Source organism: Callospermophilus lateralis, chromosome 1, assembly GCF_048772815.1.
Source record: "Callospermophilus lateralis isolate mCalLat2 chromosome 1, mCalLat2.hap1, whole genome shotgun sequence".
NCBI classification, from domain to species: Eukaryota; Metazoa; Chordata; class Mammalia; order Rodentia; family Sciuridae; genus Callospermophilus; species Callospermophilus lateralis.
Genome location: NC_135305.1, coordinates 57,186,227 through 57,201,361, shown reverse-complemented (window position 1 = coordinate 57,201,361; position 15,135 = coordinate 57,186,227). Strand labels below are relative to the sequence as shown.

At 36.7% G+C, this 15,135-nt stretch overlaps 1 protein-coding gene across 2 annotated transcripts in view; it reads right to left on the bottom strand.

The window, feature by feature from the left end:
• Reln (reelin) overlaps nucleotides 1-15,135 on the bottom strand; it is a 452,906-nt gene that overhangs the window by 197,979 nt on the left and 239,792 nt on the right. For both annotated transcript variants that reach the window (XM_076862447.2, XM_076862444.2), the window contains exons 9-10: nucleotides 3,800-3,896; nucleotides 1,191-1,431 (exon numbers count right to left, since the gene is read on the bottom strand). In XM_076862447.2, the coding sequence (XP_076718562.1) occupies nucleotides 1,191-1,431; nucleotides 3,800-3,896 (338 nt within the window). The remainder of the gene's footprint in view (nucleotides 1-1,190; nucleotides 1,432-3,799; nucleotides 3,897-15,135) is intronic.

Genomic DNA, 15,135 nt, shown 5'->3' with positions numbered 1-15,135 from the left:
ACTTTGAGTCTTATCATTAGTCCTATCTTCAGAATTACCTATCACAAGTCTCAACATAAAATATACTGGACAATTGCTATGTGCAGTGGTGCACGCCTGTAATCCCAGTGGCTTGGGAGGCTGAGGCAGGAGGATCATGAGTTCAAAGCCAGCCTCAGCAATTTAGCAAGGCACCTGGCAACTCAGTGAGACCCTGACTCTAAATAAAATATAAAAAAGGGTTGGGGAGGTTGCTCAGTGGTTAAGCACCCCTGGGTTCAATCTTCAGTACCAATACATATCAATTGTTTTGAACTTCAACAAAGAGTTTTGCTCTGTGCTCTCATCTTCCCACCTGTCTTAATTTGGGCTGCTGTAACAGAGCACCGTAAATTGGGTAGTTGGAATAACAAATATTTGTTTCTTCTAGTTCTGGAGGCTGAGAAGTCTAAGACCAAGATGCTAGAAGATCCAGTATCTGGTAAGGGCCCACTTCCTGATTCTTGCACTACCCCTTCATAATGGGGAGAGGCCTAGCAAGATTTGGGCGGTCTTTTGGTAGGAGAACTAATTCCATGCATGTGGGCTTCACTTACATGATTTTATGACCTTCCAAGAACTGTATCTCCTAACACCATCATAATGGGGTTAGGATTTCAACATATTAATGTGGGCAGGCATAAACATTCAGTTCATAACTCAGCCTTTGTATAAGATTTTCAGTAGAAACACTATTCCTCCTATGTGACCACCACCCAATTATCCTTAATCCCTGCCTGGATTCCCTATTCTTTGGATAACCTCTCTAACATCTCACATCTGGATCTGGTACTACATGCTATACCCTCTTGACACTGTAAACTTTCCCAGGAAATGATAACAATTAGACTGTTTTGTATTGGGATGTTGAAATGTATACCTGCCTCCACTAAATTGACAGCCACACAAAGTGGAGAAACATAGCTGCCTATTTGGTATTATGTCTTCTGGGTTCATCCCAGTACATAGCACAGAGAGTCTTCAAAAGATACCTTTTTGACTGAATTAATGAATGTTTATTAAAAGTGATATTCCATCCTTGAAAGGTATGGAAAATATGTTAATATCAATTATTCTTTTAATAGTGATTTGGTAAAATAGCTATCCTTGCATAATTTGGCTAATGAGACTTAGGTTTCAGAAGGAAGGTGAAAGAACTCAGGAGCTCAAACCTTGACTGTTGCTCCAGGGAAGAAGAGCCAGTTGCCAGTGTCCACTGGGTCAAGATTGTCTTCTAAAATGACTTGTCTGTGTGCTGAATTGATGACCAGAATGTTATCCAAGGCCCAGCAGGCTTCATACACTTCACCTACACGGAGAGTTTCCTGCTTCCATTGAAACTGGACGCTCTCCCCTTTGGCGTCTTCAGGAAGGTAGAGGATGTGGATGATTGTGCTGACATTAGAAGGGGCTCTGGAATATGTGGAGAGACAGAGAGTTCAACAGAATCCATTTTTTTCTTTCTTTAGATGATTTTTTTTCTTAATATTATAGTTTCACAATCTCAAAAACATATTCATTACAAATACTAATTCCATCACCCTTGAACCTTTCAATATCTGCTATTTTAATTTTTATGTTGAGTGATGTTAAATTAAAAAATAAAGGTCTTCAAGAAGCTTACATTTAACACAAGGCGGTCACTGAGTATAAGAAAGTGCTACACACTGCCTTGTTGGGTTAAAAAAATCCAAACGTATTCTGCTCAGGTTTTGCACATGGTAGATATTCAAACTAAAATAAGTAACTTTCAAGTAAAAAAGGAGGAAATGTAGAAAATAATGATCATAGTCTTGATTCTTACTTTGAAATTACACACCTTTTAGAGGTCATTGTATGAATACATTTAATAATCAATGTTTAAGTAACAATTAGTTTATTTCTAGTAACCACACACTATTTTATATGTTAAGTCAACACGAAATGTGAGATTTGCCATGAGAATTAAAGGTACTTATTTATAATTCTTTACAGTTTCATGTAGGTCAATCTTTAAAAATATGATATAATTTTAACATGCTTTTAATATTATATCTGTTAGAATCTAGATCCTTCTGCTATATAATAAAATATTTTTATTAAACATTTTATTCTACCAAAGTAGAAATATGCTATAGTAAAAATGATCGCCTTAGTCAAGATTAAAAATGGTACTAAAATGCAAACTAGTGGTACCTTGGACTTGCTATAAATCAGTTTTGGAAGGACTACAGAAAAGCCATATTTTTCACTCACCAATGAAGCACATATATATCTGTAGAATTGTCAGTGTAGGTTACAGATGGTGTACCTTACCTTTGGGGGTAATGAATTCTCTCCTCTTTTAAAATATTTCATGATGACTATCTTTTTAGCTTCAAAAAGAATTTAAATTGATTAAGAGAATATATCTTGCTTTTAGGTAGCAACTGAAAAATACTTTCATTTGGATTACCAATGATAAGAAAAATTTCCATTAATGAGTAGGATGTTTTGGTACATGGCCTAAAACCAGAAGTGGCATTTAGTGAAAATATAGATGGACTTGGCTGAATGTGATCTTTTTATGTTGCAATTAAATGTGCAATTTCACTAGGTATCAGATCAAAAGCATAGTTATTTTTCAGCAAGAAACATGCACTATAATTTATTTAAGCTATGATATATAACATACTAGAAAGAAAATGTGAAGATATAAAATTGCTAAAATTTATGCTGCCTTGCTTAAAGTCATTTATATAAATAAGTATTTAATATGAATGCAGCTTCATAACTACTAGAAATTGGAAAGAATAACAATACATTACAAAATTGGCGTGGCATATCAGAGCTCAGATTGTACTAGAAACTCATAAATTATATTTTACCCTGTCACAGAGAGAGTTTATTAAAACTCTCTCTCAGACATGTAAAGTTTTTATTTGTTTTTATTTTTTAAATACTGTTAGAAATGTATAAATTGGTTTAGTATTAAGATTATTAATAGTTCTTTTGTATGAAAATAAAGTAAGGAAAACAGCTAATGGAAAAAAATTGTCAGAAAGCTGATTGAAAATGTACTACTTAAGTTATGCTAATTTAAGAATTAATCCATAATAATCACTTTTGTTCAAGGCATTTTTTCCTTTAAATATCGTATACCTGAAATTAGGCATCCATTTTTATTTTATGACTTAATTCTGCAGATGTGGTAAACATTGTTTTGCTACTTTTACCAAACTTTTAACATGAATGAGTTTCTCCTTCTTCAAGCATCCTACCTCATTTTCTTTTTAAGGGATTTATTTTTAATAAAAATATGTAATATCTGATTATTAATTGTATCACAATTATGCTAATAGATTTTAAAATGGGCCTTAAGGGAGACATAAAGGAAATGGCAGAACTAGAGACGAAATGCAAAGGCCCTGTGGCTATGAACTCCATGTCAGCACAGAAAAGTCAAACCCCAGTCTTCTTCTATAAACCAGGCTGGAGTCAGGTCACCTATAGCAATGGAAGGTGATGTTATTTTGTGGAGGATACTAGCATAAGTGTTATGTTCCCAAATGTTCTTTTGCCTAAAATAGTTTGACACAAGGAATATAGGCTACAGGAAGTTCTGAGTGGAAAATGACACATCTAACAATATCTTTCTCAAGTAGAACAGGTCCTACTATGTGCGCTCATGTAATGCAACATAATTAACAACCAGAGTGTTTTCAACCATGAAGAAAATGGCAGTGGTACCACGGAGGCAAATAGGAAAAGAGAAATCCATTTACATCAGAATTTGTGAAAAACACTTTAAATGACAACAAACCTAATTTTCTCAAGTTGAATCCAGTCTGCAGTATTGTTCTTGGCATACGACACGATGATGCTGGGGTCTGAGTAGCTAAAGCGACATGAACCTGACCCTGGAACCGGCAAAAAAATAACAAATAAAAAACAACAACGACGATGAATTTCAAAAATAAAAACAGTATAATTACACATTATCTTTCCTGATAAATATTTTTGATAATTTTCTAAAGATTTAGATATGTATTTCCATCCTTTTCAACTATGCTTATATTTCCTGTAATTTGTTCTCATAATAATTATTTGATAAATAAGCTTAGGAACCAGAAAGAAGGTAAAAAAGATAACTTGCAAATTTCTTTAGATACACAAACAAGAAATATCTAAATATTATAGAATGACTAAATAATGTGATTATTGCTCTGGAAAGTTAATATCAGTTAACGTAAATGGTACACAGGTCATTAAACTGAGGAACAAAACCACCATTCTCTTTCTGGGTTACATATTGTGTAAATTATGACACAGTATGTGAGAAACTAATAAAGAAAGTTCAAGGGCTACATGAATGAAAACTGATATTACTCTGCGATAAACCAACAATAAACATTTTAAAGAGAGATATTATCTCCCACTATGAATATTTGGTGATTATTTCTCATTATTTTCAATATTAGAAATATGAATAAGGAAGTTTTAATACTGCTCAAGAATTTGTTTTTATTTGTTCAATGAATTGATAAAATAAAAAATAGTGTGACTACAATGTCAGAGGTCTCAGAAAAACTTAAAATAGAAACATTTGCTGGAAGTTTCTTGTAACTAATGCAACAGAATTTTTGGTGTTACATTAAAAATAAATGTAAACCCAAAGTGAACCCAAAGAAAAAGCAATTGTGTGGTTTGTGTTTAACTTTTACCCATCTGCCAGAAGAGCCTCAGTTGAGCACCTGTTAGCTGTTCTACATTGCAGGGTTCAGGGTTCAGGGTTCCACACTTTCACCAGATTCATTTATTTCAGTGGTGTCTAATGCAAAATTGGCAAGTGTCCTATTGCCAGGTTGGCATGTGCTAAAACGCCAAACAGCAGTGTTTCTAGATTCATTCTCATAGCTGCAAAGCAGGTGAAAAGGCATGAAAGAAAGGGTATTAAAAGAAAAGCCACATAGCAATCCTGATCTCACATGGAAATCCACCTTATGCCATTGTAATTACTGCTAAATTCTACCTTCCAAGAGCAGCTGCTTAAAATAAATATCAAACTGTGCGGCTGGAAATGAAAACGAGGAGGATTTATGGGACAAACTTCAACACAAACAAGAATGAGGCCTGGCAGAGAATCTGTTATTTCACAGGAAAGTTCAAATTAGCCGAAATTTATTTATGTTCTTTCTTTATTTATGGCTTATACACCCTAAGTACTTAAAAGCAAATGTATGAGGCAAGTCTTTGAAAAAGGATAGAACTAACGATAATCAAAAATGTTCCTTAGAGAATGCAATTTGTTGCAAATTATTTATAAATTGAGAAGAGAAAAGGAAAGCTGATATGTATCAAAATTTGTATGTCAAATACAGCCTGATGACAAACATGACTTCTCCTATGGATTTTCCCTATATTACCATCTCAGTATTTCAAAATGAAATTTATATTGTAACTATAAAACAAAAAGGCATTTGGCAGGTGACTTACTTTTCCTCTGCCACCTACTCATTAATTTTTTCATATTTAAAACATTAATAGTTTTGAATCTATCTCTTTGTTGTTGCCAAGATCCTCATTAGCTCTTGCCAGGTCTCTGCAATTGTGATTAGGTACTCTCGCCATAACCAGCCTCACCTGTCCTCAACCAGTACCCTGCTGCCAAGCTCTTTCTACAATCAAATTGAATCTTAGTACCTCCTTATTTATAATCCTTCAATAATTTCTCAACCCCTTCAGGATATAGCTGCACTGCTACTGCCAGAGTGGTAAAGGGACACAGCTCCTAGGTATGGAATTTGTATTTTGAGGAGCAGAACTGGCTGTTAGAGGGTTCCTACCCAAAAAGATAACCAAAGAGGCAAAGGAACTCCAATAGAAGGGTGGGCACCTGGAAAACCATGACTGGAGTTTGGAGCGCAAACAGCCAGTCAGGAGGGAGGCACTGCCCATGCCAAAGGCACTGAGGTGGCAGGTTGCCATCTGGAAGAAGCATCCCCAGGAGCAGCACTCAACTCTGGATATCAGCCTCACCCAGAGGCCACTCACAAACTAGCTTTCTGAATGGCACCAGTCCAATAACTGATTCCCCATTCCCAGAGTGTAGCTGCATAACTGTATTTTTCCTCCCATAAACCCTTCCAAATCGCAATCCCACTGCCACATGAATTACAATCATCAGAGTAATATTTGTCATTACCCAGGTTAAACATGGTTGCTTAACTCTGTCTGAGGGAGAGGCAGACAGAGTTAGTCATTGTTCACTCCTTTCTTGTGTGCCCTGGTGCCTAGTGCCACTCCCAATGCCCAGACTCAGATGCTGTGTACAGAACTATCACATTCCTCAGGACACCTCTTATGAAACAATGAAACAATTACAAGCAGGCTCCACCTGTAACAGCCTTCTTTATGTCCCTTCTTAAAGCAAAGATGTTTAATTGCTAAATCTGAAATATAAACCCAGGAAAGAAAGACACCTTGAATGTCAAAGGCAAAATACACTCTCATGTGCAGCTCCATTTCCCCTCCTCCAGATCACTTTCAATGTAACACTTCACTCTAAAGTAGCAAGTTTGCTAGGATTTAAGGAATTGTCAGTGGAGGGAAGAAAATTAAGAACCACAGTTAACAGAGTATGGTCTGAGAGGCACTGATGTACCTAAAACTGGTCTAAAAATTCAAGCATTTCCCTTTTTTTTTTTTTTTCAGGCAAATGAGGAAAGTCCATATACTTTCATTTTAACCCACAAGAAGGGTATGAAGTGGTTAAGGATTCAACGTATTCATAAATAAAATCAGTAAGCTTCTAGAGTTTACTGAGGACACCACACAGCCTGAGAAAGCTGGCTCACATAAGTGCAGCACATAGCACGTCCAGCAGTTTTGGGGAGGACAGCAGATTTTGTGTGGAATGTACATTATCAGTGTTCTTTCTGATTAATCTTGGTTATCAATTCTTGATTTCAAATCAGCTAATATACAGTGATAAATGATAAACCATCATTTACAGTGACTGTCATTTACACTGTTACTTAGTCAACCCTGTCGCGTATAATGATAGATATTTTCATCATCATATCTGGTTTACTATTATCTTACAGTTTGTCCTACTACAATATAAAAACAAGCCATCTCCATTCCTGTAATGAGGTAGACATCTACACAAGACCTCAAACAGTCTTGCAGCAAAAAACTCTTCCTTCCTCATGGATGATATCCTACAGTTGTACTACTGAATTTGTGCCTATGAATCTGTGCTATTTGAATAACTTGCTTGGTATTATCAAATACAATACTAAGTCATCATTACAATTTCTTAGCATTGTAGTGTAAAATCAATGTTTAAGTTGATTGTTAAGTTAATATATATATATATATATATATATATATATATATATATATATATAAGAAAACATGCAGATAATAATGGCTTCATTTTTTTACACATTTATCTACATTTACCAGGCTCTGTCCACCAATATCAATATTTTCTGCCTTTATCCTGTTACAGGGGACTTATTCCTCTTATCTAACTTGAAACTTTGTACCCTTTGACTAATGTCTCTGTTTACCCCGTCTCTGTTACTCCCTAGTGGACTTTTAATGCCCATCTTCTCTCTTAACTACATTGCCCCCTTTGGAGATCTTACCAACTTTCAAGGCTTTAAATAACATCTATAACAGGTATTATGTCTCCCGTGAAATTTACATTTCAGATCCAAATGCTACTGGACATCTGACAATTAGTAAGTTAAAATTAGACCTATTGGTTTTCCACTCCTGGCCCAAATATGTTGTCTTTTCATTTCAAATAAGACCACTCTAAGAGGTGCAATTAAACCTATAAGCAATCAAACAAAAACCTAAGATGCTTTTATGTTTAGAAAGAACTCTAAAAACGTTGCCACTTTTTATATAACTGCTTCTCTGCATTGTAATGTGATAGATTAACAAGAAAATCTTTAGTGGTAGATGATTTTTCTAACATATCTTCTTGTCTTAAACAGATCTTATTTATTTTTTCTAATATAAGAGAAGGTTACATGATAATAAGTGCTTATCGGTAGTATTTATCATTCTATGATTTTTTTTACTTCACTTTTTAGAGTAAAAATTACCTTTGACATAAGATATGGCCCAGCAGGGCAGTGTGTAATGGATTGGAGACAGGTGCCAGGCTTACATTTGGGGTTTGACACTTCTTAGCTGTGTTATCTTGGGCAAATCACTTACTCTTTCTGTGGCCCAGTTTCCACATTTGTAAAATGTTGAGAAATAATGACAATCACTTCATAGAACTGTTGTGAAGATTAAGGAGTTAACACATGAACAGAGTCCAGAAAACTGTTCTTGTCCTAGTTAATATATTTTAGTTATGATTCAGTATTTTAAATTTCATTTATCTTTTTTTAAAAAAGGAAGAATTTATTCAGGGACTAAGTATTAATTAATGCTCATCAAATAATTTCATTATATTTTTCCCCTTTAGTTTCTTTCTCTCTCTCTTATAGTCTTCCTCTGTGTTTAAATTAATTAGTCTAGCAAGATGTTTTGATTCCTTGCTTATTATTTTTGATTTGACTATTACAGATTTTTCGCTTTGTGGTTACCACAAAGCTTACAAAAACACCTTTTGATTATAACAAGCTATTCTGAAATGATAGCAACTTAACATGATCATAAATATAAGAACAAACAAACAACAAAGAACAAGAGAAAATGCTAATTGTAATAGAAGTCCCTTAGACTGGGCACTGGAGCTGTTCTAGAAACTCCTTTCATGGGCTGGCCTGGGGGTTGTTAGGATTTGCCCAGTGTTAGTTGTCACCAGCCTGGCACTACTACCAGGACAAAGTCTTGTTTCTACTATCCTGTACTCCCCATAATTAATGGGGTTTTGTATCATGGCAGGCTGCCCACAGTTGGGTAGTGTTGGTGAAGGCAGTCCCTTGGCCATCTAGGCTGATGTTAAGCTGGGTCACACCTGAGTCTCACAACTGCAAGGACCTGAAGAGTCACAGGGTTGCAACAGGGACCAGGCCACAACAGGCAGTGATACAGGCCAGAACACTGATCTGTCCCACTGGGGCACGGGTCTCTGCCTGGTACTGGGGCAGTTCTAGAGCCCTGTCAGCAAGGACTGACCTGATGATAGCTGTGCTGCCCTACAGTTTGTGGACAGTGGTGGAAATAGTCCCTTGGTCACCAAAGATGATCCTAAACCAGGTTGTGCCTGTGTCTCAAAGCTGAAGTGGCCTCCATAGTCTTGGGAGGAGGGTGGGTGTGCCCAAGGCCTTCTCCAGGGCTGGAACTGACACAGCTGAAACTGGAGTCTGTCCCACCAGTGCACAGTTCAGTTCTCTCTGCCTGATGCTGGGGCAGGTCTAGAGGCTTTGCCTTTGAGCTTTGACTTGTGTATAGGGTCTTCAGTTTCCAGCAGACCTGGCATAGGAACTTCAAGACAAAACCCTGTGCTAATTTTCCTGCCTTTTACCCCAATGGATGGAGTCTTACTCCCTGCTCTGAGCTGAGGATGGAGACTGTCAGCCTATGCAGATCCAGGAGCAAGGTTCTTGGGTATTAGCTTGATAGGAGGAGTCATGGGGCTTTGCCCAGCAGTAAGTTTCTTGGTGGTAGGCCTGGAACTAGGTTTCAAGCTTAGTTTTCTCTCCTTCCCCTAAGTTGGATGCTCTTCTCCCCATGCAGGGCTACTTGGAGTTGCCAAACACTCTTTCCTTCCTTGTTTTACTATTCTAAAAGCAGGCACTGTGGCTTCACCTGATTTCCTCAACTTTCTGAAGGTAGTTTGGTAGTTTGGTGTGTTCATAGCTGATCAACTTGGTGTGTTTGTGGAGAGACAATGACCAGAGGATCTTACTCAGCTGCCATCTTGCTCCATCTCTGATAAACAACCCTGTAATTCCTTGAACTTTAGGCAAATTCCCTACTCTTTAGAGGCAATGCTATAAATTGAATAAGGAAACAAAAGATGAGACTCTAGTGAGTAGCCTACCTGTTTGTTACCTATTTGCTAGTAAATGTGTTAGTCGGGGATAAAAGGAGTCTACTTGTAAAAAAAAAAAAAAGTCAAGTGTAGAATAGAATAGAGACATATTTTGTAAGGTCTACACAATTGCTAGTGTGGAATGAAAATTTGATTTTGCAGTTCCTGGCATCCAAAGAAAACAGAAAATATGATAAGTTAGAATTTTAATAGTACCCATCAAGAAAAAAATTCCAGTAACTCAAGAGAATGAATACAGGTATGCACTACTGTATGCATACCTATAAATAGGTACGTACTACTATATGCACACCTATAAATAGGTATGTACTACTGAATGCATTCACCCCCTAAGAAAACTAAGATAAAGAGGAAAAGAAATCTATGCAGGGCTGCACATACCCAAAAGGGATTCAGAACCAGACAGACCAGAGGCTGCACATACCCAAAAGGGATTCAGAACCAGACAGACCAGAACCTGTGTTTCAACTATTTCACTGCTCTTTCAGGTGCACAAAGCACCCAATCTTCTTTATTTCTTTTGCTTTTCTTTTAAATAGTGCTATATTCTCACATGGTCAGAATATATTGAGACAGGTTTCTGTGTTTCTACTTCTACTTAGGCTCATGGCATATGGCCATAATGGCCTTTATCTTGATAAAGAGAGCAAAACCTGAAGAACTGGATGGTCTTTAAATACCCGGCTAGTCATCATCTCAGCTCTCTGGTGTCACCACAGGCGGAGGCCACAGTGAAACTATACCAAGAAGATACCATGTTCACTTGAGCATCGCTTCCTCTGTAAATTCCCAGTCCATTCTTCTCCCTTCCCTGCCCCCATAGCCAGTCACCTGATCCTGAGTATTTCTGTAACATTCCTTTACTCCACCATCACCTCCTTAGACCATCTCTTCCCCAGGTCAATGTGATAATCTCCTAACTGGATTCAGAACAAATTAACAAAAGGTTAATCTTCTAAAGCTATTTACATATAAGTCATAAGCTTAAAAAAATGAAAAGTTGGATTGGGGTTGTGACTCAGTGGTAGAGCACTTGTGTAGCATGAGTGAGGCACCGGGTTCAATTCTCAGTACCACATATAAATAAATAAACAAAAAAACACAAATAAATAAAAGGTCCATCAACAATAACAAAAAAAATTCTTAAAAAATTTCTTTAAAAAAATCTATGAAAAGCTATTTTAAAAAATAGTTGCATTCCAAAAACAATTATGTGAAAAGTGTTAATCTGCTATGATACTACAATCAGGGTTAAGTTTATGAAGCCAAGTTAATCCACATTTGTAATCTAATTAACAAATTCTATTAATGGCTTACAAATCTATTTCTGAAATAAGTATTTTACCATAAAGAAATAATTAAGTTTTATTAGTACAAAACAGTAGTTAGTATTTCTTATTAAAAATGAGGAAATAAAAAGAGAGGCAAACATTATTTAAATATGGTTGTTTTCTTTCACTGTTAGAGAGATTCAACATTACAACTCAATAAAAATTTTTATTGTAAACTTGGTTTTATCTATAAACCACTTTACTGAGTTTAAAATTACAACTGAAATAGCTATTAACTTGAACCTCTGGTTCTATTTTAATAGTACTGTACCTAGTATAATGTAGAAAAAATGGAAAAGTAACTTTCTATTTTTATAGAAAGCTCAGGCATGATGATTGATCAACCAATCAATCAATGAATGAGTCAATCAACTATGAAAAGTACATTTAATGCCAGGGCTATGAGTGAACTCAATAAGTCTAGTTACTTTCTTCTGGTTCAGTCTCACTTCTCTTGACTTCAGCTGTCAATCAAGGAAAGCTAGCTAAACCAGACCCAGAAGAGCCCTTTCCTACTTGAGAAGTAAAGCACAAGGCTCCTTCTGCTGGGCTTACTCTCCTGCATGGTTCAGGCCTCTGCTCAATGGTTACACGCTCAGGGGCCTTACCCAGCCATCTTTAATAAAACGCTGCCCAAATCCCTCAATGTTCCCTGATTCATTTTCTTCATTCCCTTTATTACTCCCTGACATATTCATTTGTTGATGGCTGCCTCTGTTCACTAGAACCTCAGCTCTGCCAAAGCAAGGATTTTATTTTGCAAATCCTGTTTTCTAAGTACCTTGAAAACTGCTCATGAAGAAAAGGAGCTCAATGAACTGCTAAGTGTTGATTTAGTCAGTTAAACTCTAGGAAGACAGTCTTTTGGAAATACACAAATAGCACTGTTGTTATTAATATCTGGCTCATTTTCAGCCCCTCTTTCCTTCAGGATAGAGAGGTGTGATGGATAGCCTCTGTCTACTAGCATGGTAACTGACGCTCTTCTCAGAAAAGCCAGAGGGGCAGCACGTTTGCTTCTTTCACACCAACCCTGAGGACTGTCTGGATCACAATGTCACATGGTTCCACTGATGTTGCATTTGTTTCTCTGTTTAATATCTTTCTCTGGTGATAAAATAAGTTACCAGTATAAATTAAGTGCAGTTGTTTAAATAAAGCTATGGCAACTACTTTCATATTTCTTGTGGGGGCTGCCTTAACTAAAACAGACAACATAATAACCATGTTTTCCAACAAAATGCATTCCTCGGCAACCTGTCATCCTGCTCCAGCACTTAGGACACAGTGGGAAGTCATTAAAAAGATCATGAAGATGAACACTCTTATTTTACAATCGAGTTGCCAGGGGTGGAAACAGGCTCCACCACTCACACAGGGTTATGTGGATAGTTCAATTGGCAGATTCCCAGCCCAGGGCTTTTTCCCTCTCTGCATTTATACCAATCACAAAAGTTGTTTGTCAATGTATCTGAGTAATAAAATCTCATGCTACAGATTATTCTGCAAATTATTTTTTTTGAAATCTCTCTGTGCTGAATGAGAAGCATTATTGTACATTCATGATGATTACTTATTACAAATCAGAACATTAAATGCAGCAGTATATAGAAATATCCATGGTCCTTGTATGATAACTGAAATAGGCAAAAGCAATGGCATATTAAATAAAGGAAAGGTATTAGGATGTGCTTGAAATTTGAGAGGGAAAATTGAGACAACTTGCAGGAGGGTCTGAATAAAGTAAGGATGTGATAATAAGTTTATTGTCAGAATGTAAACATATGTGTTAATGCAACAAATATGAACTCAATGCTTTGTTCCAACATGGTTAGTGTAAACAGAAGCCAATTTATGATGAAGTTGATGAAGGTTAAGCTTTTTGGGGCTTACTTGTATGAGCACTTTCCAAGGCCCTGGGGATATTCTAGCAATGTATTCGCCTGATTATGTTTTATAATAGGTGCAGTTGGTTAAGGTACTGTCCTGGCTCTGCTCCCTCATGCCTTTCCCCTCACATCAGGCAATACAGACATGGTCATGGCTGCTTTAGGGATTCAGCTAAGGAAAGGCTGAATTGGAGATCCATTTATTTTGGATTGATGTGACATGACTCTGTAGCTCTCAACATGGAAAGAGCTACTAGAAACTCCTACCTCCCACTGTGCTGACGCACCCAGTGTCATGACTCAAAGACAATGACACACTGTTTAGTGAGTGACGTCAATTGAAAGAGCAGTTTAGTTAGTCACTACACAAGGAAAGTCAAAACACTCTGATTTTTAAATAAGACTGAAATTTTTCCAATTTGACAATGTTCCCAAAAATCTAAATTATATTATCAATGAGGAGTTGGATGGCAAACTATTAAACAAAGAAAATTAAACATAGAAAACAAATCACAAGCTTTCTATTCTTTCTGCAGAAAATATTCCAAAATTATTGTCATATGGAGAAATAGTTTAAGAATCTACAGAAGAAAAAATGTAAGAAAAAAAATTATAGGACATTTTAGGCCATTAATAAAGATGTTTTATTTCTTGATTTTGTGATGTTTATGCTATTTCCAACTTTCTTAAAAATCTGTAAGTGAACTCAGGAGGTGGAGCAGTCCATTCACCCTGAAATTCTTCCTTGGTCTCTCTCTGCTTCCTGATCATCTTGTGAGCTGCTTCCCTCCACCACACTCTTCCACCATGATGTTCTGCCTCACCTTGAGCCCGAGGAATGGAGCCTGCTGTCTATGGATTGAGACCTTTGAAATTGTGAGCCCCCTAATCAACTATTCCTCCTCTAAAATTGTTCTGGTCAAATCTTTTAGTCACAGCAGAGAAAAAGCTGACTAAAACCGAGTGTTGGTGATGAACCTGAATAAAACCTGCACTGACCCTCATGAACCGCAGGGGCTCAACAAAAGTTGGAAAGGACCTATAACTCCCAGGACTGCTTCTAGATACTTCTGAGCACTGTTGGCTGGGAGAGTGTACTACAAAGCTCTAAGAGTTGATGCATAAGCAGGTGAAAAAGTAGCAATTATGTGTTAAACAACTGAAGACCAGTGTAGGTATGTCAAAAACCTATTCTGTGTATGAAACCTTATTTGCCATAATATATTTGTATGGAGAAGTTTGCAAATTCCTCCTAGAGGAGCTAGGAGTGTAGATGAGTGGTAGAGAACTCAACTAGCATGTATAAGGCCCTGGGTTCGTATTGAACTCTGGAATTACATATTAGGGATTCTGAATCTGTATCCCTAATAGTCCCCTCTATTCCTTTTTACTTTTGGAGTAGAGGGGACTGTGGCGGCGGGAGGGGGTGGGAGACAAATACCTCCTAGAACTAGGAAGTTTACAAAATCTACAGACTTCTTTCTTAGGTGGTTGACATAAAAATAAATTACTTTAAAAATAGCTTGATTTGGTATAAAATCAAGCCCATTTAAAAATAGAAATATTAATAACTTCTGAACTTGAATTCCAGAATTCAAATAATTTACTTAATTCGCAGATTTCATAAAGGTAATATGGTGCATATGCCATAAATTATGCTGTACTCCCAGCAAATGTGGACAGCTCCCTAATCAAGCACATCAATGTTTCCGTAGTGAAATGCGTGAAGATCCATACAGGTGGTAGAAAAAAGGATTAATATAGGTTTAACTCATTACAAGTTAGGTCTTGCTGTCAAATGAATTCACATCACGTCAGACTTTGCTATCACATAAGTTGAAAAAAAAAGGCTTCTGGTTTTTCTGGGTTCTTTTGTACTCTGGAAATACATATTAAGGATTCTGAATCT